The 24125-nt window shown below is 34.6% G+C and overlaps 1 protein-coding gene across 3 annotated transcripts; it reads right to left on the bottom strand.

The window, feature by feature from the left end:
* Positions 1-346: 346 nt before the first annotated feature.
* LOC142624706 (uncharacterized) lies at positions 347-22820 on the bottom strand. 3 transcript variants are annotated; one of them, XR_012842365.1, is made up of 15 exons: positions 22227-22820; positions 22068-22136; positions 21884-21991; positions 21183-21251; positions 17753-17917; positions 17269-17316; positions 13790-13896; positions 13182-13253; positions 12126-12177; positions 10526-11139; positions 8568-8774; positions 7141-7261; positions 1514-1630; positions 922-1098; positions 347-754 (listed from the first exon to the last, which is right to left on the bottom strand). XR_012842365.1 is itself a non-coding variant. In XM_075798419.1 (14 exons), the coding sequence occupies exons 1-13, from the start codon at positions 22641-22643 to the stop codon at positions 1559-1561; spliced, it is 2121 nt and encodes a 706-aa protein (XP_075654534.1). In that variant the 5' UTR covers positions 22644-22820; the 3' UTR covers positions 347-754; positions 1514-1558. The 3 variants fall into 3 exon arrangements, 1 of the variants encoding a protein (XP_075654534.1); XR_012842366.1 differs by having other exon boundaries at positions 922-1094; XM_075798419.1 differs by lacking the exon at positions 922-1098.
* Positions 22821-24125: the final 1305 nt, after the last annotated feature.

Here is a 24125-nt window from a genome sequence, read left to right as displayed (position 1 = left end):
AATTAATTGCAATTTTTTTATTTTTTTATTTTTTTTTTTGTTTTTTTTTTGTTTATAAGAATTCCACTTTTCATATCTGAAGATCTTCACATTTGATATGTAATGAATATGGATAATTATTGACGGATGCTTAAATCATATTTGTGAGTTCTAGTTAGCTCAACTGGTAAAGTCTCTATTGGTTAAATAAGAGATCTAGAATTTAATTTCCGCTTACAGTAAAAACCGACTGGTGTTTTGGTCTAATAATAAAGAGTTATTATTAAGAGCAGATGTCTTAGGTTAAAACTTTTTTTTTTTAAATCACTTTTTTTTTTTTTAATGTTTCTAGTGGGTGATCTATGGGGGGAAAAGAAGAAGAATATTTATAATTGATTTTCTGAAAATATGCAACTACATCAAAATCCAAGTTATATGGTACAAGAGACATAAAGTAACTCAGTCAAAAATGTGCTCCACTTGGCAAGATTTAACCCCTGGGGGCATAAATGGATAATAGGACCTTGTTTGATGTACTAAATAGCAATATAGATATCTCATTAGAACTAAATGGGGACGGCAAGCTCAGTGCAAGTGCTAACAAAATGCGATGCTTCGCCCTTTTAAGGACCTAGCGAGGCATCACCACCAACCTTTCAACCAATTCCAGTTTCTTGTTAACAAGTACTCCAAACTACCAGGTCCGTGTAAAACGCCAATGGGTACAAAAAAGAATCACCAACCATCTAACTACATTTGGTACACAACAGCATCCCTGCAACATGTTAATAAACTGATTATTATGACAGAAACCAAGCATCCAAATAATATCATAATCTAGCAGCAATGAATAGTAGTTTCGTAAGATATATCTATTCATAACTTGAGTTTTGTGCAAGAGAGAAGAAATGATGCCAAGAAAAAGAAAAGAAAGGAACTCACAAGAAAACCATGAAAATTTGATGCAACAAACTGTCTATGTGGTGAGGCATAACTGCTCTACAAGTGAAATTCCGTTTCCAATTACACTGCTGAACCCCTTTTTAGTGGAGAAAAGGATATGTAGACACAGTTATCTATTACATTAGCAGCCAATCTTCGGATCCTTCAAAAGGCTAGCTAACAATTGCAAAAGGAAACTTATTGTTAACAATCTTAAGAATTCAAGAACAGAAATGACTGCAGCCACCTGATGCTTCAATCTTAACATGAAACATATACCAAACTTCCATCTTATCATAATCTCAAACTATTATAATTTCCAAAAGCTATATTGTCTTAGAAAGATCAAGGAAATGTATGTTATTTTATTTGGTACTTTTTATTCTGAGAAATCATCTAAAAAGATCAATTCACTGGAAACACTCAAATTATCCACAATTATTTAGGTTCTCACCTGGCATGCACCAATAATATCTTAGAACATTTTCATGCAGGGAAATGGGTGTGTGAACATTTTCATAACTTGGTATCAAATACTTCAATATAATAAATCAAAATTTGAAACTCTTTAATAACTTGTTTTTCTCTGTACCTTGTAATGGTTTCTTTTGTCATTAATCCAATGAACAGTATAGGATCATTTTGAATTTCCATCACTACTTTTCAAGACCCATGCGGAGCCTTTAGAGACACAAATATCACTCATAACCTGCACAAAGACCATTATTATTATTGGGATGAGCTGTAATTGACATCGCAATATGTGTGCATAAAAATTTAAAGAAGATAACTTTAGTTAAGAACAAAAATAACTAGTAAAAGAGGAGTGCAGAAATCTGGGAAGGTGGTTGACGTTGTGAATCTGCAGATGGAAATTATCCTAGGATTCTCTGTTAATATTCGAAACAAGCAGTGGAAAAAATTTCACCCAGAAGTACAAAATAAGTGATATAGTGTTACTGAATATTAAGATAATGAATCCACCTAAACCACTCATTTCATATAAGCTGAACTTAAACTACCATCGACAGGGTCTAACTTAGTAGTTCCAGTAAGTACCTCTGTAGCATGTTCAAGTGCAAGAATGCAGAAAATCAATCATAAAGTGTTTTATGCCTGGGTGATAGAATAACCCCACGAATTTGTGCTAAAGGAATAAGAATGAGAGTAGATTCTGATGATTGTCATATGGGATAAATTTACAAGGACAAAAAACACTACAAGTGGAAATGATATGAAGAGGATACAATCTTTAAAACCCCATTTGACACTGACAATGAGATTTGGGATAATAACATTCATACCTATCTAAAACAAAAACAAAAACAAAAAAATCATCAATTGCAGCAATAATCTCTTCAATTATCAGATTTGAAAGATCTTTTATAGAAATTTTATTGAAAATAGACAACTTCATGTTTAAAATAATTACAAAATGAAGAATTATCTACATATGTAAAGACCCTATGAAAGATTGAACATAATTACTATCAGTAAGACCCAAAACAAAAGACCATAAGAACTAGTGAAGGTTGCTAGCAATTGAGTTGTCATGCATTCCACATCTTCAAAATTGCATCAATTTCACTCCCTGCATATAGTCTACAACAAACAAACATAAGGAACAAGATTCCAGATATCTGAAGAATGATTAGTTACCCCATTCTGCAACCCACATAATAGATCAAAGACCTTATCTAGTAATACCCACTGAATCCCAAACGACCTAAATACAAAACTCCACAACTCAAAAGCCACACCAAAAAGAAGGAAACTCTTAGAGGAGCCTTAACCCTCCATTTGGCTTTCCAAGGGAATAATAGAAGGGATGGGCCCCATAATTTCTCATGCACAGTGAATTCTCCACTTCTTTTTAGCTTCCATCTCATCCTATCTTCCCCCTCCCTAGTGGGAACATGAGATTCTAACAGTTAGAAGAATGAACCCACCCCCTCTATCTCCCAACCATTAACATTCCTCAAGAACCCCACATCCCAACTCCTCCACCCGTCATCCTATCTCTCCAACAATGACTCCACAGAAGCAACTCTGTCCATGGCAGTTTCAAACAGTACAAGATAAATCATCTTCAAAGGCTGATCTCCACACCAACAACTAAAAAAGAACCAGTACAGGTACGGGAATGGAACAATACGGGATATGGCAATACAACAATTCTAGAAAAACTAGGATACAATACGGCAAGGACAAATGTATTAACTAACTACTAAAGATAATTTTTTTTTATATTTTTATATATTGTTAAGCATATATTAATTTAAGAGCAATAATAGATAATAAAGTGAATCTATGGCCTTTCAATGATGTTTAGAATACAAATCAATATAAAAAAGAGTAAATATAAGATAACTAGATAAGTGTTTAAAATTGAAATCAATATATAAAAAACATAAATCAAAATCTTCACAAGTTTGGTCTACCTCTCACTATCAGGAGGTTGGGTTATGACCGTATCATGGGCACATCACAGACATATCGGCACTTTATCCCAGAGGTATGCGATACGGATATCGTATCAGATATAGGTACATGAGCAAAACTGGGGTATCCATGCTTCCGAGACCAAATTAAAAGCCATGCCAAAATTGGATTTGGCTACCAGTGCACACATCAAACTGAATGCACTCTAAAGAATGATCTCCGCTCATTCTAATTCTCTTCCACTACCTACAACCATGAGTGTCTCAAACAAGTTTTGAACACGATGCACCCCACTCACAATTGGTTTTCCTCAAACCCAAACCACCAATGCCACTTATCCAACAAATGCTGTTTGAGAGTAGTAAGTTTCCAAATCCCCAACCTTCTGCTAGCCAAAGGAGTACACACCTTCTCTCATCCAACCAAACAATGTTTGAACTTCTCTCCTAAACCACCATAGGATGTTATCAAAGAAAACTTACAAACAATTTTATTGTAAGTGTCATGCTTTAATGTTTCACCATTTACAGAATTATTGCAGGGCACAGATAAAGGTTGCAACACGTAAATATCATTAAATCTGTAATTTTAGATCTTTTATTAACTTTGATTCCAAAATATGAGCAAGGCATTGCTAGAGGTAACATGCAATGTTGGTGCTTAGATGCAATGAAAAGTAATTAAAGGCTCTGTACCGTGAACAACTACAAGTAAAGAATTCATTAAAAATAGTAGGCAGCCGGGTACATAGGAACATGTACGGGTACAGAAATGGAATTGGAAGCATATGATAATGATGAGAAAGTATGGCTTTCTAAATCTACATGCTTCAAGGTATACAATACTAAGAATGGGAAGCAATATTTGATAAATTTATACAGAAAAAAAGAAGAAAAAAGAGATAAAACTTCAAATTCTTAATAGCTGAGCAACAAACACAAGTTTTGTATCATTTTTCACTGATAAGTAAAAAATATATAAATGTTTCATATCATTAAAAAGAAAAAGAAAGAGAAGTTACACACTTGTCTCTAATGGACTTAATGAGAAATGAGGAACAGATGAAACGTTCTATTCTCCATAGCATCATAGATGCATCATAATATAATCTCAATCTCAGCGCCATATGATGTTATACTAACAAATAATTCTTCTGTGAAAGCAGAAGAAGCAACATCTAAGAGTACCAAAGTAATACCAGAAGAGATCCAATGCATGCATTGACAAATTAAAGATAAAATGTTTTGGAGGGTATAGATCTGAAAAGAAGATAAATTCCTAAGTATCCTCCGCATCTTCTCAATATGCCTAGCAATGCTAGATAGAATAGGGAATAGAGAGAGAGAATAATTTGGCAAACTAGAGCAAGAACTCTTAATCAGAGTGAACCTTCCCCCTTTAGACAAATAATTTTCCTATCAACCTACAAGCCTCTTCTCCATTTTTTCCAATACAGGGCTCCAAATAATTTGATAGAGGGCTCCAAATATGTGTGCGCGTGCGTGTTCAATGTACTCAATAAATAGATACAATTGATTTATTAAAATATTGAGCTTTTTGAGTGTTAAAAATACGTAGGTTGCACAAGCAAACAACTACAAACAACCTTGGTTTTAATACCATGTTAAAGACGAGAATGAAATAATATAGAGAGACGGAAGAAAAAAAGAGAGAATAACACAAGGAATTATGTGGTTTAGCTTGATGGCCTACATCCACAAAAGAAAGCCCTAACAGCTACATCTTTACTGTATAATAAAGTCAACTATTACAATGAACCCTTAATAGGGTATATATAGAGACTAGAAGCTAGGGTTAGCCTTATATGAGCTTACAACATAATCAGGCCTCTTGGGCCATTATATCAACATAAACTCAATATCTTTAACATTAAGTATTAAAGAATGTTGACCTTCATGTGTTCTTTTCTCCCACACTCTTCTCTATTTTCTTCTTCTCTTTCGTGTGGTACTATTCATGAGAACTATTCATAGTCCCTAAACACCATAAATTCTCTATTTTCTTTCTTCCCTACAATCCAAAATCAAGACATTTATTTTATCTATCAAAACCCTAAATACTTTCTTCTACCAAATAACTATCAAATAACTGATGAAACCGCCTTGTGGGCCAAAATTTTCCAAATCTTTGGGTCATTACTCATCACACACCTTGAAGATCACTTTTGTTAAAATTGGAAGTGTAATACTCTTTAAGGATCAGAATCCACTTATTCTGTTGGTGAACTCTCAACCATACAATGTTATATCGGTAAAGTGATCATAAAAATTTAAATAAGTCCCCATCATGAAGGCAAACGAATCCTGTTATGGTATAGAAAGATGGCCATTCATTAAATCACTTAGAGCCAAAATGCATTGTACACATGATCATGAGAGGATCAGATCCATCCTATCAAAGAACTATTCTCTAGAATTTTTTTTTTTGATAAGTAATAAAAATATATTAAAAAGAAGAGGGGTGTCACCTAAGTATATAAGAAGTATACATCAAGGACAAAAATAAATCAAGTGCATAAAGTACAAAAGTCCATGAAACCATGAACTAAAGAAAAGTAACGAAAGCCTAACACTAGAACCCAATCCAAAAGAGTCTTAAGGAAGAAGAGTTTAAGATTTGAAACTGATCTCTCTAAATCCTCAAAATGCCGGTTATTTCTCTCCCGCCAAATGCACCACATCAAACAATGGGGCACAACCATCCAAATAGTAGAATTCCGATGCCTCCCAAACTTTCCTTGCCAACAAGCCCTCCACCACCGTTTTCGGCATAACCCAATGAATGCCAAACAAAATAAACACCATAGACCATAAATCAAAAGCAATAGAACAATGGATGAGGAGGTGGTCAATTGATTCACCATTTCTTTTACACATACAACATCAATCCAAAATCAAAATCTGCCGCTCCCTAAGATTATCAATAGTCAAAATAGTCCCCAAAGCTGCAGTCCACACAAAAAAAAACAACTCTAGAGGGAACTTTAGACTTTCAAACAGTCTTCCAAGGGAAAGACTGATCGAAACTTTTTGTCAACACCTAGTAATAAGAACGAATAGCAAAACCTCTTCCCCTAGCAGGTTTCCAACACATCTTATCGCCCCCAACTCCTTTCAAAGAAGCTCCATAAATTCTAGTCATTAAACTGTAAAAGGATTCCAATTCTCAATCCTCGCTATATCTTCTAGACATTAAACTGTATCACTATTCTCTTGAATTTTGTGATACCAACTACTTATAAAGACAACAAATTCCTTATCTTCTTTACATTGTTATTATTACTACCACAACTACTTTTTTTTTTTATAAGTAAGAAGAGAACATTATTAATATAAGAATAGCGAGAAAAACACAAAGAGTTAGCGGTACTGAACAAAGGAAAAAAAAAGAAACAAAAAGACTGAAGCAACCCCTAATCTATTCTAATAGACGAAAGAAAATCCAAAAGGGTAACTACCGCAACTACTACACTCTTTATTTTGTAATAGATGTTCTTGTTTGAAATAGCATGATTATTATCAAAAACTTAAAAATCTATTGGTTTTACTGAAAATTCCTTAAATAATATTAAAATGGCATGATTTTTAATACGAATTTTTTTTTTCTTAGTGTAGAAAAGGAAATCAAAGAAGTAACAACTTGCACTTTCTTTTGGAAAAAAAACATGACAATTAAATTGGGACAGAGGGATCATTGTTTATTTTTATGTGGAAGAAGATCAAAAGCAAAAATGAAGAAACAAAATTAACTAATGACCTTAGTATATTCAGCATTAGTGATATCCCTCTTAAGAGCCATCTTGGCAGCTTCAGAGACCTCAGCCCTTCTAAGCTTCACATCAGGTCCTCCTCCACGTAGAAGGTTAATTACAACTTTCCTGCAAGAGAAACACATAATTGAGAAGAATGAAAATTTCAAATAACCTCAATGCACTACATTTCATACGAACATACTACATGAGTATCATGAAATATTACCACAAACTTTTTTTAAAATTAATAAGGCTCCATTAGAGGAGCATCAACACCATTGCTTTCAGTTTCACAAACATTTCAATCATGTCCCTAAGTTTCCCATTCAAACAATCAAATCCGTAAATTTTATTAAGCAAGTAATTATTATCAATTTGACAGACCTTAGTGGCTTAGTGCTGTGGCATAATTTGATTATGTTTCAAATTCTCAGCCATGTGGGCCCATCAACAATGGCAGGGACATGAGATGGAGATGGAGAGGTTGACCACGACTTGCACATGCAACCAATATTTAATATGATATTTGGGAAAATTTGGAGAAAGGCAAACCATTATCATTAAAAAAGAAAATTTAGAGAAACAAAAAAGACAAATAGATATCTTACCTTTACTATTAATCTGACAACCCAACTTGACATCTATAAACTACTTCAAACCACCCAAAAATATGTTTTGCAACAGGTGCACAACCCATAGTCAACTCAAAGCTCAGAGTCACAGGAAACAGACCCCGATCGCCACTACAGCTTTCATCTCACACCATGGCAACCTTGAGGCCATCATGAAACTACTAATAAGTGATAACACACCACTGCACCAACTTGAAACTAATCAGCTTTCTGCCCTCCATCATATATAGCTAACCAACCCTTTCAATTATCAGTTAGTTTCAACTAGACAAGTTCATTAGTGATGCTGTTATGGTATTGGTCGATAGCTGCTTAAATCATTTGAATATCTAAAATTACGTTTAGAGACACATTTACTTGTTCGCCCCTTTTGTATTTGTTCTTTTTATTTCTCATAATATCTTTTTTACTTGACCCAAGAAAAAATAAATAAAGAATTAGAAAGGCAATTTCCTATAAAAAGCATATAGAAATGTCCCCTTTAGATTTGGAAAACCAACAATGGCCAAGTCCATTGGCCCATTGACTTGAACACCTGGATTGCCAATGAAGTATTCATCTCTCTCATATGCATGCCATGTTATATATTTATCAACCCACATGAGAAAGAGTACAAGTATACAACACATCATCCAGGTCCATCAAATAGCTGTCATATTGGTGCTTTAAAATTCAAGAACTTGATTGTTCAAATTAAAACTTCATTTGGACCTAAAAATTGGGCAGTCAAGGACATAACTAAATTTCTTTTTAAGTCAGTTTAGATGAAAGGAAACTCAATTCTTTGAATTTAAAATAACCTCAATGGATCATATTCTGGGTGTTCCGGGGATGACTTTAAGACGTAACGACCATTAATCTCTGTTGCAACTTGGTTTATGAATTCCTTCAACTCTTCTGGAGCATCAACGCCAGATGCAGCATCAACTACCCTTCTAGCATCTGCCTTTGGAAGTGTAGATTGGGAAAGCGCCAAATCACGCAGACCTTGGCATATCTGTTGAAAGCTGCCAGGCAATTAACACTATCATTCTACTATCCATTATTGCAGCAAGTTTCAAGAAAAAAAATCAACATTCTTTAATCAATGATTAGGAAATTAATAGGTTAAAAAATTGCATAACATGCAGAATGCTTACCTTTAGTTTTATTAGTAATAAGTTTGTTTAGAAAATGCTAGAATGCACCAACTACACAGGAATTATACTAGATGTACATCGCAGCTAAGCTCTAAAAGTAGGATTATCAATAACCTCTAATAAGTTTGAGAAGGAGAAACTTCCCAATGCCAACACCCATTTGAACAAAGTTCTTAGAAACTGTAGTTTTAGATATAGATTTTTCCTCTCACACCCTTCAAAGTTTCATGCATTCCTTCCCACCCAGATGCATTACATCATGCAATCACAGGTGGCATTCCATATCTCACTGTTCCAATGTCTCCCGTTACGACCTTGCCAGCAAGCTAGTAAGTTGACAACTCTTCCAAGTATCACCCACTGAACCCCAAAAAGAGAAAAAACATATCCCACAACTCCCTTGCAATGAGACAATGCAACAAGAAGTAATCCACTATCTGCCCATCCCCCTTGCACATACAACACTAGCTCATCAAAACAATGTTTCACTTCCTTCGGTTATCCAATGTAAGGATTTTCCCCAAAGAACCAACCCAGATAAACAATGCCATTTTTTTAGGACTTTAGGCTTCCAAATGCTTTTCCATGGGAAATTCTCAACTCTAGTTGCAGAATACTATAAATATGAATGGTATAAAATGCTACATAGGTGACTTTGAATGATAACATGACCTAAAACATGATAAATAATAATAACCAAGTGGGAAAAAAAATACGAAGGACTCCAGCCTTTGCGAGTTTACCAGGCTTAAAAGCGGAATTTACATTCCGTTTTCAAACTACTAAAATATATTTTTTGATAAGTAATCATTTTATTGATGAGGGGGAACTAGATCATGTACACAGGAAGTATGCATGGGGTAGCCTAAAGAATTACAAATAATGGAAACTACAAATGAAAAGAGAGAGAATCAAAGAAATCTACAATAGAATGAATATACCACCAGCACCAAATTACCTACAAGAAGAACACTTCAAATGCCACTAGAATAGACCTACCACCAAAACTGCCACATTCTCCTTGTCCTAGTAAAACCCAACAGACATAAAATTCAAGAAAACAAGTTCTAACACTAAACAGAATTTTCAAAAATTGTAAAGCATTAAAATCATTGGTTATCTTTTGATTTTTCCATTCAAACTAGTAACTGTTTCAACCCTAAAATACTTGTAAGAGGACCTTCAGAGCCATATGAGCGTCTTGCCTTAAAAAAAATCACATGTGATCCTTAAAGAAACAAAATAATTATAACCTGCTTTACTTGCCAAAACTGATACCCTCTTCTAACCTACTTTGCTTGCCAACACTGATACGCTCTTCTGGCTGTGTCAAACAATTAATTGAATCCAGATAGATGCAAGCAAAAAGCAGTATGCATATATGGAAAGGATTTGTCTAATCTTTGGTTGTTGATTCAATATTAAGTTCATTATATACACATACCAGACAACTATCGTGGATTTTTTACAGTATAAAGACTGCTTGGTGTTGAAAATCAAAATAGAGGTAATTAAAAATGACAACCAAGGGATTTTCTTTTTTGCCCATGGACAATCAAGGGTTTATACTACAGTAAAATGTAAATATATATATATATATATAAGGTCCAAAACCCTACCTGCAAACCTTGTGACTTTGAAAAACTTTTGGGAGGACCTTTGGGAGAGCTACTCGGGCTTCTTCTGACATAGTCTTCCTCCCACTGGATACTACACTTACATTTTTGGCCAAATCTTCATCAGAGTTCCCAGTTTTTCGAGGCATACGAGTCATGATAGGCTTTGAGACAGCATTAATTTCCTGAGCCCTATCTTTTTTTATTCCAATAGCATTATATACATCTTTCTCCATTTGGGCCCAAAAATCATTTTGGGCCTTAAGAATTTCTGGGGAAGGTTTTATAGATGCATCATCAGTAGGCCTTTTGAATTTCCAATCGTTAGATTTAAAGGAAGATCTATTGACAGCGAAAGCTTCCAGGAAGGGTTGAAGTTTTTTAATAAATCTTAATGGGAAATCTGATTCTGAAATTGTTAATTTTTCCCTAAATAACAGAAGGGTGTAATTCCTAAAAATGTATGATTCACTGCCCTCTTGGCTTAGCAATATACTTTTTGGAGTCCAAACTCCATGGATTAGTAGAGCATGCTCCTGAAGGACTAGCAAAAATTCTTCATTGGAGTAATCTGGAGCAAAGTGTTTCAGAAATTTGAATCGTTGAACTGGAGGCCCCTATTAAGAAAAGCAACTAAATTAATAATACAGAAAATCAAGAAAAAAAAATGTTAAAAAACGGGTCTGAAAGCACAGTCAAGATTCTTTATATAGAATGTGTGGAGAAAAAAAAAAGGTTAAAAATTTCATTTGAAAGTAACAATGATGAAATAAAAAAATGATCTGAAGTTTAGATTAATGACTACATAAACAATGTAACCTGTGATGTGTGAACCTAGGATGCCGAATTTGCTCACATAGGTGGCAAATTGCTCTGGAATGTGCACAGCATTCAACAGCAAATTTGATTACTTAGTCATCTTACATTTAAAAAGCAATAAAAAGATTCTACAATGCGGTATCAGGGTTGGAATACATACTAATGGACTAGAGAATTGGACTTATAGCCTTTGAGCTACTTTATTTCTTTTGATAAGTTAGATACATAGATTTATTTATTTCATTCTATTGCAGAAAAATAAAGTGAAAAACTATTTATAATATAAACGTAGAGATGCTTTCCATGGTCTCAACCCTAAGATAATTTCAAAACCATTACTCTCTTGCTCTTCCTCTTGCTTTACATATTTGTATCCCAGAAATGAACCATATATTGTGAACCAAACATCAGTAAGGAAAGCAAAAATCCTTACATCACCAGACAAGGCAATCATTTATAAAGGGACCAAGAACATCGTACTTGATTTGATAGCATGAGTTATTCTGGTCAAGATCATAAAAGCTTAAATCTTTTTGACTGTATCTATTGCACAGTTATATTTGGTCTTATATAGCAGATGGCATATGGTTACATAACCGTTTATTGGATAGCTAAACCAAGGATTTAAAAGATAAAAAGATTCAAAATTTTATTTTGAATACTGACTTACAAGAAAAGTCCAACATTATCATTAGACACACACACAAGTGCCCATTCCTTTGCAAGTGCCAATACATTATCATTACAAAATTCATGCTTGTAGTGTTAAGTAGTAGCAACAAACCTCACAGAGCAGTTTCTTGATACGTTCTCCCAGAGGAAGTGAAAGCAAAAGCCTGAAACATTATCCATTAAAATTTTTAAAATTCAACATGCAAAGCGGCTACTTGAAGTGTTTCAGTCTCCGTTCACATAGCAAGGCAATAAACACATAAATAAATAAACAGTTTCTGTATTATAATTACAGAGGCTGGGGGAGGCAAAGACCAAAGGGCTCATAAAATCCTATCAACAAACACCAGTTACCTCAACAAAATTGTTTTTTTTTTGTGGAAAGTAGCTCAAATGCTCAATAGAATTAATATAATTAATGTAGCAGCAGTTACATGTCAAAAATGAAACTGAACAGAAAATGCTGAACTTCACAAGAACAGAATGAGGTGAAGGTACTATAACTTTATTTGACTGTATGCTAGCTTCTCCATTAATATATTTGCAAGAATATATAGATCATAAAAGCCACCAAACCTGATGCGGTAGCAAAACCAAAATTATTTTAGAACTTATAATTTCAAATTTTTGTATTTATCTCATAGGGATAATTTTAGACTTATTCAGATAGGGATTAGTATTTGAGTTCAGGACTAGTTGTTATCTTTTATCTCTTTATTTCTTGGAAGCTCTAGCTCTATATAAGCTCTTGGTTTATTTGTATTAGGATAGATAATTGATTAATGAAATTCAGATTGGAGATTTTCCAATAAGTTAAGTGCTGATTCCTAACACCTTATGTGTTGTTGCCTAAGTTTCTTGCTTGGTGCTGATTCCAGGCAACCCAAGGTGCCGATTCTTAGGGTTTTTTTTTTTAAATTTTTTTTTAATTTAATTTTCTCTTGATTTTCCCGCATCAAAACCATCCATCAAGCAACATATAATTGCATTCTGCAATATTCGCTAAAGCCCACTCAAGAGGAACTCAATATATAGAAATTTGTAAGATAAACACTTGCATTTAATAGCTGCAACATTTAGCAGAACATAAAAATTAAGATACATACGCCTACAATGCTCTTAACATTACTGAAAGTATCCAGGAACTGAACGATAAGGACAACTATACCTTGTTGAAGGACCTTTGGGCTTAATGTTGTTGTTGCCTGCCCCAGGACACAAGGAGTCAACATAGTCAGACCTTCAAACAACGATTAAAATTTAGAAAATATGATTGGGATAATTGCTTTAAATAGAATAAGTTTAAAACACTTGCAAGATGTATGGGTGAAGTAATTGTGACAAAGATGATGCTCTTTCTATCCCTATATAAGTGCAACATTTGAAGCAGCACAACTATTAATGAAAAGGTAAAGATATAGTGATCATCCTAAAATAACCTTTGCTTTCTATTAGAGGTGGCACGGCCTTAATAAGAATCATCTTTTGTTTTTGGGAAAAAAAGTCAAGGGTAATATAGGGAATTGAATTTCTAATTTTGAAAAGTGTTATTTATTTTGAGACAGCCCAAAGAGAAAAGCATATCACTTATATGGGACGTAGGGAGTATATATTGTGGATGTTAGCTCGCTCAAATTCCATTAGTAAAGTTCAAATCCTACTGAGAAAGAAGATGGGTTTGGAGGAATGAGAGGACTGCCTCTTGTTATGTAACCCATATGCACAATGGATCCAAAAAAAAGATAATATGTATCAATAACTAAATAAAAGCCATACGGGTTCATTGTAAATTGTATAGGAGAGCCTTCTTGTGCTACCATTCTTTGTAAATATCTGGCAGAGAAATCAGTCTTTGAGCCATGGTACTTGAGAGCAACCCAAGGCTGAAAAAGAAAAGAAAGAACAAAAGATTCAAGTGGTGACTAATTAGTTCTCAATTTGCCGCAAAGACGTAACCATAAGAATAAAAGTATCCAATAATGTAGGCAGCTGTATGACCATAAATATATCAAGGGAAAGATGACAAGTCCTTGAAATATCCCAGAATGATGGACTAAAATAATATAAAAGAGCAGCAATTGTTGCACATCAGTGTGTATGGACACACAGGTGGGCAAACAACTGAAAACATGAGTTGAAGACACAATGTCAAGTTGTTGCACACCTGTGTGTCCGTACCACTGATGTGCAACAAGTATTACCAAAAATAAAATAAGTTGTCAGAGTTCTACGACATGACAAACCAAACATCTGATTCCAACCAAAACACATATGGTCAAATTTCCATATCTAGAATAAAACATATTAGTCGCAATAACCAAATCAGAAAATGAAATTGTATCATGTGATAAGCAAGAACCTAAATAAAAATATAATCCAACCAGAAATACTTTTATTCACATGTCAAAAAGATAACTTATAAGGTCAAAGCAAAAACAATTTGATGGAAATTTAAGCTATCAACATTCTTACATAAACAGTCTCAAACATAACATAACATTGACCTATTACTGTTACCCGTGCTCCTGTCTAAAATATAACATGTATCCATTATACATACAGAATCAATTACAATATTACTCTACTATTCAGACCCTTTAAATCATTTTAACTTCCATTGAATCAACAGATCAAACCACATAAAATGGCTACTCAGAACACAATGTATAAACATCCAGACAGGGATTGTTCCTAGAAAAACTTTATTTTCAAGCAGAAAAGCACATAAGATTCTTTTTTTAATTTTTTTTTTATAAATAAGTAAAATTTTTATTAAACTTGAATGCAAAAAAACACCAAACAGTACACAGGACATATACTTTAAGGGATATTCCATTGAAACTGAGCCCCCCTCCAAACTCAACAAATCAGCTACAGCAGCATCTTTCTTGTCAGCCAGCCTATATAATCTAGAAAATCTCTCTATTGGGGCTTGCTCTCTACTCCACAAATCATGCCAATATCGAACCGTAGCTCCAAAACCAACCTCATATCTGATGAAACCGGAAAATTGCTCCCAGCCCTTCATGATAAGCTTCCAGAGGAAAGAACCATGAGCTCCTGTCACAATTTCAGAGCACCAACCCCCCTCCCCAATCAGTATCATACCTTATAGCCACCACTCTCCTCCAAAGAGCATCCTTCTCAATGGCAAACCCCCAAAGCCATTTATGCAGCAAAGACTAATTAAAGAGCACTAAATTCCACACGCCAAGACCACCTACCTGAATTGGTTACAGAACTGCCGCCACTTAACAAAATGGAATTTAAAATCATCTCCCATCCCACCCCACAAAAAGTCCTTTTGCAATTTTTCAATTCAACAATTTGACAGGTACAGCTTCTTCCAACCTGCTAAATGCTATTCCAGCTTTTCAAGAACAAATGCGAAGCTCCAAGTAGGAGAGGCAGAATACATACACATTTAAGCAATTGACATAAACTAACAAAAATGCTCACTGCCAGGCAGGTCATTCTTATGAATTGTTTGTGCTTACAAAGGACATTATTAATTTCCCTAAAATGTTTTGTAAAGAGTAAGGAGTACTTTCGTCACATAAGAAAACTGCCAATTCCATTGAGTCGTTGCAGGACTTGAACTAGAAATTCACTAACCTTACCTAGTACATGAGAGAGAGAGAGAGAGAGAGAGAGAGAGAGAGCAATAAGAGTCCAAGTTGACATAGGACAGGAAAAGAAATCAAATTAGATTTGGAATTCCTGGACAGATGAGTCAGGATTTTGAAGAATCTGTGTTAGGGTTTGGCGGAAAAAAGCCAGTAAATATTATGCAATAGAGGGTTTTTAAAGGTGAAAAGGAGTGGTAGAATTTGGGAATGAAAAAAAAAAAAAAAAAAACAGAAAATCTAAAGAATTGGGTAGTTTTTCCAAGATTGTGAACAATAACCCGTGAACAGTACTCTGGCTGTTTCAGTTTGTGGGTTATCTAGGGCTATTTGATGGGTTGAAGGATTTGAAGCTTTGAATTTAAGAGTTTTAAATGTGACAAATCGATAAGTGGTTACTAGATTTCAAGCTGCTGGAACTTTAAGAACGAAGATGGGGAAAAAATAAAGGCATCACACCTCAGGAATGTTGTATAAACTTCATAGCTTCTGAAAATTTAGATAATTTAATCTTCTCCTCTTAAATTAAAATCATTAGCTTTATATAGACAGAAGACTAATACCTAAACCTAGTGGCTTGAAAACTTAATAAGAGTTGAACTCTTGGGGCTTTTACCACTAAAACCAAAATAAATAACTAAAAAAAAACCAAAATAGGCCAATGTACTGAGTATAGCACATCCCTAGAAATTGTAAACAAATTTGCCTGACTTCAAAACCTCAATAGCACATGTTAAAATACTATTGTGAGTGTCCATATAAATACATTATCTATATATTAATAAACCCATCAACTGCTAAAAATTACTTGACAGACTTTGGAAAGTCAGTAACTGCTAGATATCAGCACAACCAAATATAATCAACTAGTATCCACATACGGCCAAATGTTCATGACAAATGAACTCTTGATAAGGGAAAATTATCTTGTGAGATTGTCTTATGAGATATCTCGCTCACGTGTGTGGGTCTCACATGTTCTGAAAGAGAGGTCTCATGAGATACATTCTCCTTTTTGATAACTCAATAGTTGGGGGTGGGGGGATTTGAACCATGGATGTTTCTGTTGGAAACACCAGGAGGTGCCAACCAATCCACAACTTTTTTTTTTGGGTCAAAGTTCAGACCTAAAGTTATAATATATTGTATTTAAAAAATGTGTGTTTTACTTCAATCAAGGACAGACTTACACATTGCACTTCAAGCCTAGGCTCCAAGAGGTCTATGCGCTTAAGTGCACTAGACACTTTTATCAACACTATCACTGGTCCACGATCCATAGAAACTTTTGATCAACTTATACATGCATTGATTTTTCAAGTTATCATTTGATTTAGGGGAGAGGGGGGAGAAGAGTGAGAATAACATTCAAAGAAAAAGGTAAAACACAGCATACATATTCTTTCATGCAAGTAATTAGAAAACTTTGGCTTTTCATACTAAACATGGACACATTTTCTTTTTGTTAAAGGTTTAAAAAGAAGGAAAAAAAAAAACTCTAAAGTTAACACCCCCCCCCCCCCAACACAAATAAAAAGGGAGAAAAATAACTAGATAAATAATATTTATTCTAAGCTGAATATAATGTATCAAAAATTAATTGTGATATTTCTTGTTCAACCAACATACCTCTTCATCATCAGTTTTCTTCTCAGTTGAAGGCTCCATCCGCTTGTTCTAAGCCAATGAAAACAAATTTATAAATGAACTGAAAAATAGTTAAATATCAAGAGAAAAGGGTAAATATGAATAAATAGAACCCAATGGCAACAATATTTGCTTCAATGAAATGGATTCAGACTTCAGAGCATCAAAGTACACCCCCCCCCCCCCAAGAAAAAAGATCTTAATAATACATTATACAGCAATACAACTTCTGGGGGCTAGAATATTCTAAAGCACTGATGCTTAATGCTAATTCTAATCCCATATCAACGACTGTAGGAATAATTTACATGTCATCTCTAACTAGAAGGGAAAAAAACCTGAAACTTTTGACGATTAACAGACTATATGATGTCAATACATATTTCATTCAAAACAAATATGAACACCAAATCCATGCAAAGATATTCTTCTGCACTAGATGGCTGCATCGAATAAATATATATACCTGCTTCTTAGATGCACCAACAGATTTTTCTTCAACAGATTCTTCCAATTCAACAGAAACTTCTGCATCACCTGCAACATTGTTCTTCCTTTTTGAGCCACCAGCCCTTGGATGTTTCAATGACGGTCGGAACTGCACAACCGCATGAATTGAATTCAGGTGTAACTGCGTGAAGACAAAGAAGACAAAACCTCTTAAAATGGTTATACTACTATTGGGAGCTGTGCAGAGAAAGGGAAAAATAGCAAAATTCCATTGTTATAGAAGGGAGAGAAGAGGAAAGGTTAGGGATTTTCTCTATCGTTAGAAAACTTAAAACAAATGATACCATTATCTTTTCTTTAATAAATGAAAGGGTCAATTGGTTGGACTCCATATTATGCAAGGAAACATTGCTTTTGCTAATTCGAATTGAAGGATGATATAAAATCGGTCTATTTTCGGCATCACATCCATAGTTAGCGCATTTTTCATAGTTAGAAGCTCCAACTCCGTATCAAGGTCACGGTCAATATCATCACTATCATCAATAAGAAACCCCTTAGGCTTGTTATCCAGGAACTTGTTCAGAAATATAATAATAAAAGGAATGTGGGAGTTTTCTTCTAGGTATTTCCGTATCTGACCAAATAAGATTGCCCAATTCCTATAGAACCAATCACTAAAATACCCCTAGAGGGGGATAGGGCTAAGCGGAGCGAAAAAAGGTTTTCTGTGAGATGGGAGATGAAAACTATTAGCCTCACACGAGGTTAGTGAATAAGTGATTATCTGATAATGAGTAGGAAATATCAGTCTTTCTACTAAACAGGATGTATTGAACTCATGATTCATTAGATACTTTTTAGCTCAATGGCATCTCCCTTCCTTTTAAAAGGGAGATAGAGGATGAGATCATAAGTTAAAGACCTATTAAGAACGCATGAAACTAACCAATATAAAAAAAAAATGCACGGGCAAGTTGGTCAATACAACAAAATTCAAATCACTTTACTTGCCACTTCAAATCCCTTCCTCTTTTAGGAGAATGATAAAAGTGGGCCAATGAAGGAGAGGGGCTCTCCCTTCCCTGCTTCCTTTTCATATCCAAACAAGTGGGAACTTTCCTTTCCACTTTTCCTTTCTTTTTCCATAACTCCTCATCAAATAAAGGCAATAGATATAACTTATGTTTATTTTAAAATTTTCAGTAACAACTATTACTTAATATGCTAGTTCCTAACCCAATATATAAACACATTGATAAACATAATTAGCTTATCAAAAAATAATAGCAGAGCAGCACCTATTTAGAAAAAAACCCATCATATTCTAAGAAAAAAAAAAGTCCATTACGTTCATAAAAAAACAAAAAAAAGAAAGAAAGAAAACAATTGACAGGCATGAGAAAGTATTAAGATTTTTTTTAAGTAATAACATTTAAATCAAGTGAACTGAAGAGTTCATGTGGTTGATGCACAAGAAACAAAGTCACCTAAGAAATGATAAAAAAGCTGGGAGGCAATTGCGGACAAACCAGAGAGAGAGAGAGAGAGAGAGAGGGAGAGAGGAACAACAAGAAGAAGGATGACGACAATGTGGCAACAAGTGGGCTTCCGGTGTGGTGGCTGCGATCTACAACATGGAACACATTGGTGCGATTTTTATCTTTTATTTTCCGGCCAAAATCCCCTTCTTTTCTTTTCTTTTCCTGTAGAGACCATGCCACCGCCTTGTGCTCGCTGTACCCATAATAAATAAATAAAATTCTTGGCCGGGAATGTATAGTATTCATTTGTTCCCATATCCAACCTGTACAGTGTTTGCCATTTTTGGCGTATCTATGCATCCTAGGATATAAATAAACCAAACTAACATTTCTTTTTTATTGGTAAAGAAGTAAAAACTTCATTAAACAGAAGTAAAAAAATGAGGCCAAAGTACACAGAGAATAGTACAGAGAACTCAAACAGGGGAAAAAAAAAAGAGGAGAGAGAAGGTCAACATAGAAACTAGAAAAGACAACAAATCAAAACCACAGGCAGAGAAGGAGAGGAAGCCTGGTTCCGTGCAAATAAGTTGCTCATGAATTGCAAGCTTTGTCTTCAAAAACACAAGAATCTCTCTCTCTAAAAATTCAACATCAAACAAGATGGAATCGAACCCAATTTGCCAATTTGTCCTTTTTAACAGGAAGACCAGCCTAGCACTGCAGCAAATCCTGCACTCGTCTAGGCATCACCCAGTAGACACCACATGAAACCCCATAGATCTCTAGCCACCTAACAATGTGAAATAAATGATCAATTGTCTCCCCATCCAACACACACATGCTACACCAATCAAGAATAAGTATGCCCCATCTCTATGTTGTTAAGAACTTGTTTTAACCATCACCTGAATAAAAAAGCCAACCCAAGGTGGAGATTTAAGACTCCAAATAATTCACCAGGGAAAGGAGGAACCCCCACCTGTTCACAAAGCATGGTAAAAAGTTCTAACATTAAAGCCTGAGCCTTAGACAAACTCCAAATCATCCTACCCTCCTAATGCTGGCATAACTGAACAGAGTACAAGTCATCCAAAAATGAATCCAATGATTCAACTCCCAATCATGCACAGCTTGAATAAAAACTGTGTGCCAATAAGGGATACCACCTGACACAGTCAAACAATCAGCCACCTTTACCTCTTTATCTCTATCAATTTGAAAATTTTCCAGATAACGATCCTTAAAAAGCTATTCCCCCAAAACTGAACTCAGTCCCCTGTTCCAATGTCATGTTTCACAAAGTTTGTAAACATGGCCCATCCCTTACTAATATGTTTCCACAGACTCACACCTTTAAGCCTCTCTCACAAGAGCAGTGCACCATCCACCCAATGAAAGCCCATACTTAGTGGCAGTCACCCCATCCCACATAAAGTGTCCACACCACAAAACACCATAACCATTTCCCGAACAGTACTTGATTGAAGATCATCAAACGCCTAATCCCCAAACTAACATTGAGTGGAATAAATAGGTGATGCTGAAGTTAGATAATCACCAATAGGGAACTAAGAAACTATTATATGAGCTGCAAAATTTACTTTCATGTGAGAAAAAATACAAGTGCTTTGCTAAATTTCTGCAAAGGTTCGGAGAGTGTCATTTACTTGAACCTAAAGAAAGGTTGGTATAATTTACCCTAATCAATTTAAACAAAAAAATAAGCCTGCGAGCTGACTAGACCTTCTGAGATTAATATTCCACTAGAAAGCACCTAAATGACATGGCACCATTGCTAGTCATGCAAATATTGGAAAGCAGCTGATTAGCCTAAAAACACACAAGTGACTGCCTTCTGAAACATACCAGAATATCTACCAATCATAGTTCATGTAATTTCAGCAACACTCAAGAGCATAAATATAGTAGGATAAACATCACAAAACAATAAAAACGTACCTTATTACCCATCAGGACACCAACAGCATAGCCAGTATTGAGTGGCACCTTCCATGATGACGACAAAGTCTAAAAAGAAACCAGAAAATATATATTACAGTGTGCACAAAAAAAAAGTTTGACAGCAAAAAAGCCAGGTTACAGGGACATAACAGCCTCAATAAATGTGGGTTTCCATAAATAAAAAATTCATAAAACCCAACGGCAAAAATCAAAAAATAATGAGAATTATGACCTAACAGAAGTCCCAATTGAACTAAAAAGTAGCGGACTACTGGTCAAAGTTAAAAGAGGCCACAAACTATTTCATGATTGGCGATTACCTAAATACTTGAGATACCACTAACTAAATGAGAACTTCATTGCAAAAGCGGAGCACTGTGAGGGACCCTGCTAGTAGTGACTTATCAAATAAATAAATAAGGGAGCCTAGCCAAACTCAATCCATTCTCCAGGAAAAATAAAATGACTATGCGACCACGCCTAGTATTATCCAATAGTAATAGTACTATGCACTCATACCAAGGTTCTTACTTCTTAGTTTCCATAATCTTCCACAATTTATTACACATACAAACAAACCAAAGTCACAAATTAATCACACTTTCAACCGAAATGTTAAGACTACAAGAAACCCTGCCTTCTTTTCTACTATATAAACAAAATAGATCCTCATTTTAAAAGTGCAAGTAGAAACAGACCTGCTTGGTCATATCCAGCCGTTCGCCGAAATCTTTGTCGTAATTCTTGGAATCAACATCAATTTTCAAATCTACTTCCATTTGTGCACTCACAGGTTTCACCCTAACCTACAAAAACAAGCGCAAAATTGAAAATACATAACATTAAGCACCAATGTGATAGACATTATATGAAATTACGCACCTCTTCACATCGATCATCCAATTCATAGGGCCTCCAGCACGGCCGCAATGGATATTGCATAACATATAGCTGAAACAAATACCACACGCATAAATAAGGTGTTCTCAAATATAAAAGGCGCTAAGATTTAGGAGAAAATTGAAATACTACTACACAGACCTTAGTGCCGTCGTCCATGGCAGGATTGAAGAAGACGTCAATTTCGCGAACAACTACGTCTTCGCCGCCGTCTTCTTCATCCATTGCATCGTTTTCCTTTGGCTCTCCGCCGCCGCCGCCCGACTTGCCGTCGATGTCCATTTTCACAGCGCCATTCGAAGTCGATGCCTCGGCCTTTGCGTTTGCGTTTGCGTTTGCATTTGCCGCAATCGCTTCTTGTTCTTGTTCTTCTTTTTTATTCGGAGCGGTGGCATCGAGTTCCTGTGGTTCTGGTTTTGGCACGGATTCTTGTGGCTCCGGTTTCGATACGGGTTCGGATTTCGGTTTCGGTTTCAGCTTGGAGGATTTCGGCGCAAATCTTGAGGTCCGAGACGGAACTTGGCTCGGTCCGTCTATGTCGTCCAGGTCCAGGTCCATGCTCGCTCGAAATCTCTATGTACGTGAAGCAGTCGCTACGGTAACTGGTGAGGTTCAAAAGCGGAAAAAAGAGTAAAGAAAGAAAGAAAGGGCTGCAAGGTTTGGCGCTCTGGGGTTTTACTATAACTATAAAGGGTCCCTGATTTTGCTCTACTTTTTCTTTTTTCTGCTCACCGCTGAGTCGCTGACATTGCTGATATATATATATATATATATATATATATATATATATATATATATATATATATATATTATCTTCATTATTTTTTCTATCTTTCTTTTTTTAAGTTATTATAATATCTAGATTTTGTGTGTTCTAATTAGCTTAATTGTTAAAAAAAAAATTCTAAAAATTTTTCTAAAATTTTTGATAATTATAAAAGAGATTCATCAAGAGCCATCACTATAGGTTGAAACTCCCTAAAAAAAAGTTTAATATTAGAATTTTAATAATTAAAATCTTATTTGGAAAAAGACACAATTTTAACCATTAAGATAAAAACACGATCTAATAAAAAAAACGCTAAATTCCCAAATAATTTTAAAACACTCCCAATTTAAATAATTAAACTTTCTTCTTCTTTTTTAATGTAAACGAATTCAATCATTCAAGAACAAAGAAAATGAAAAAGAAATAAAAACATATACAAAACTATCTTTTTGTAGTATATATGATAAATTTTGAATTTATGACATTAGTTTAATTCTGTTTGTTCTTTACCGTCAAGCCATGAAACCATAAGAGTGAGATTCAATTTCAAGCTCATTATTTGAGGATAAGATATTTTACCAATTGAATTAATTGAAATTTATTGTCCCAGACTTAATTCAGATTATGATCAAAATGTGTTTTGACACACACAATTCACCAAGACTGTTAAAATTATTCATAGATGTAGGCTTCTCTGTCAAATGAATGGAAACACAAATTAATATCAAAATTTCCATTAGTTATCTATTTAATATTTATATTTATTAATAACAAATGGAATTCACTTTATGAATTATTTTAAATCATTATATTTTAAAGGATATTTTAAATCATTATTGAATGGCCATACCGACATGCTTAAAATTTATTGTTAGAAAAATTAATTTTGGCCTATTTTCTAAGTATAATTATGACTTCTTCTTTTTTTAGAGAAATATTTAGGGCTTCTCAAATTCCTTAAATCATGTGAGATTCAACCGACCATAGCTTTTGAATAGAATTTGTGATGTGTCTTTGTATTAAAATCATTTTCCCTCTCCCTTATGTGTGTGTATGTGTTTGTTTCTCAACCAAAATGTGAGATTCGAGTGTAAAATATCTTATGAAGTTAACCATCACAAGATATTCCCCCACCAAATCTATGTTGATTACTATCTTCTAGACAATTACAATTTGTTTGATGTGCTTTTAATTAGAAAATCAATAACCAATCATCATCTTCTCAATAAATCTTCTATAAAATGATATTTTTATTTGATTGGATTATATTT

This window comes from Castanea sativa, chromosome 2, assembly GCF_040712315.1.
Source record: "Castanea sativa cultivar Marrone di Chiusa Pesio chromosome 2, ASM4071231v1".
In the NCBI taxonomy this organism is placed as follows: domain Eukaryota; kingdom Viridiplantae; phylum Streptophyta; class Magnoliopsida; order Fagales; family Fagaceae; genus Castanea; species Castanea sativa.
This window is presented reverse-complemented; position numbering and strand designations above follow the sequence as displayed.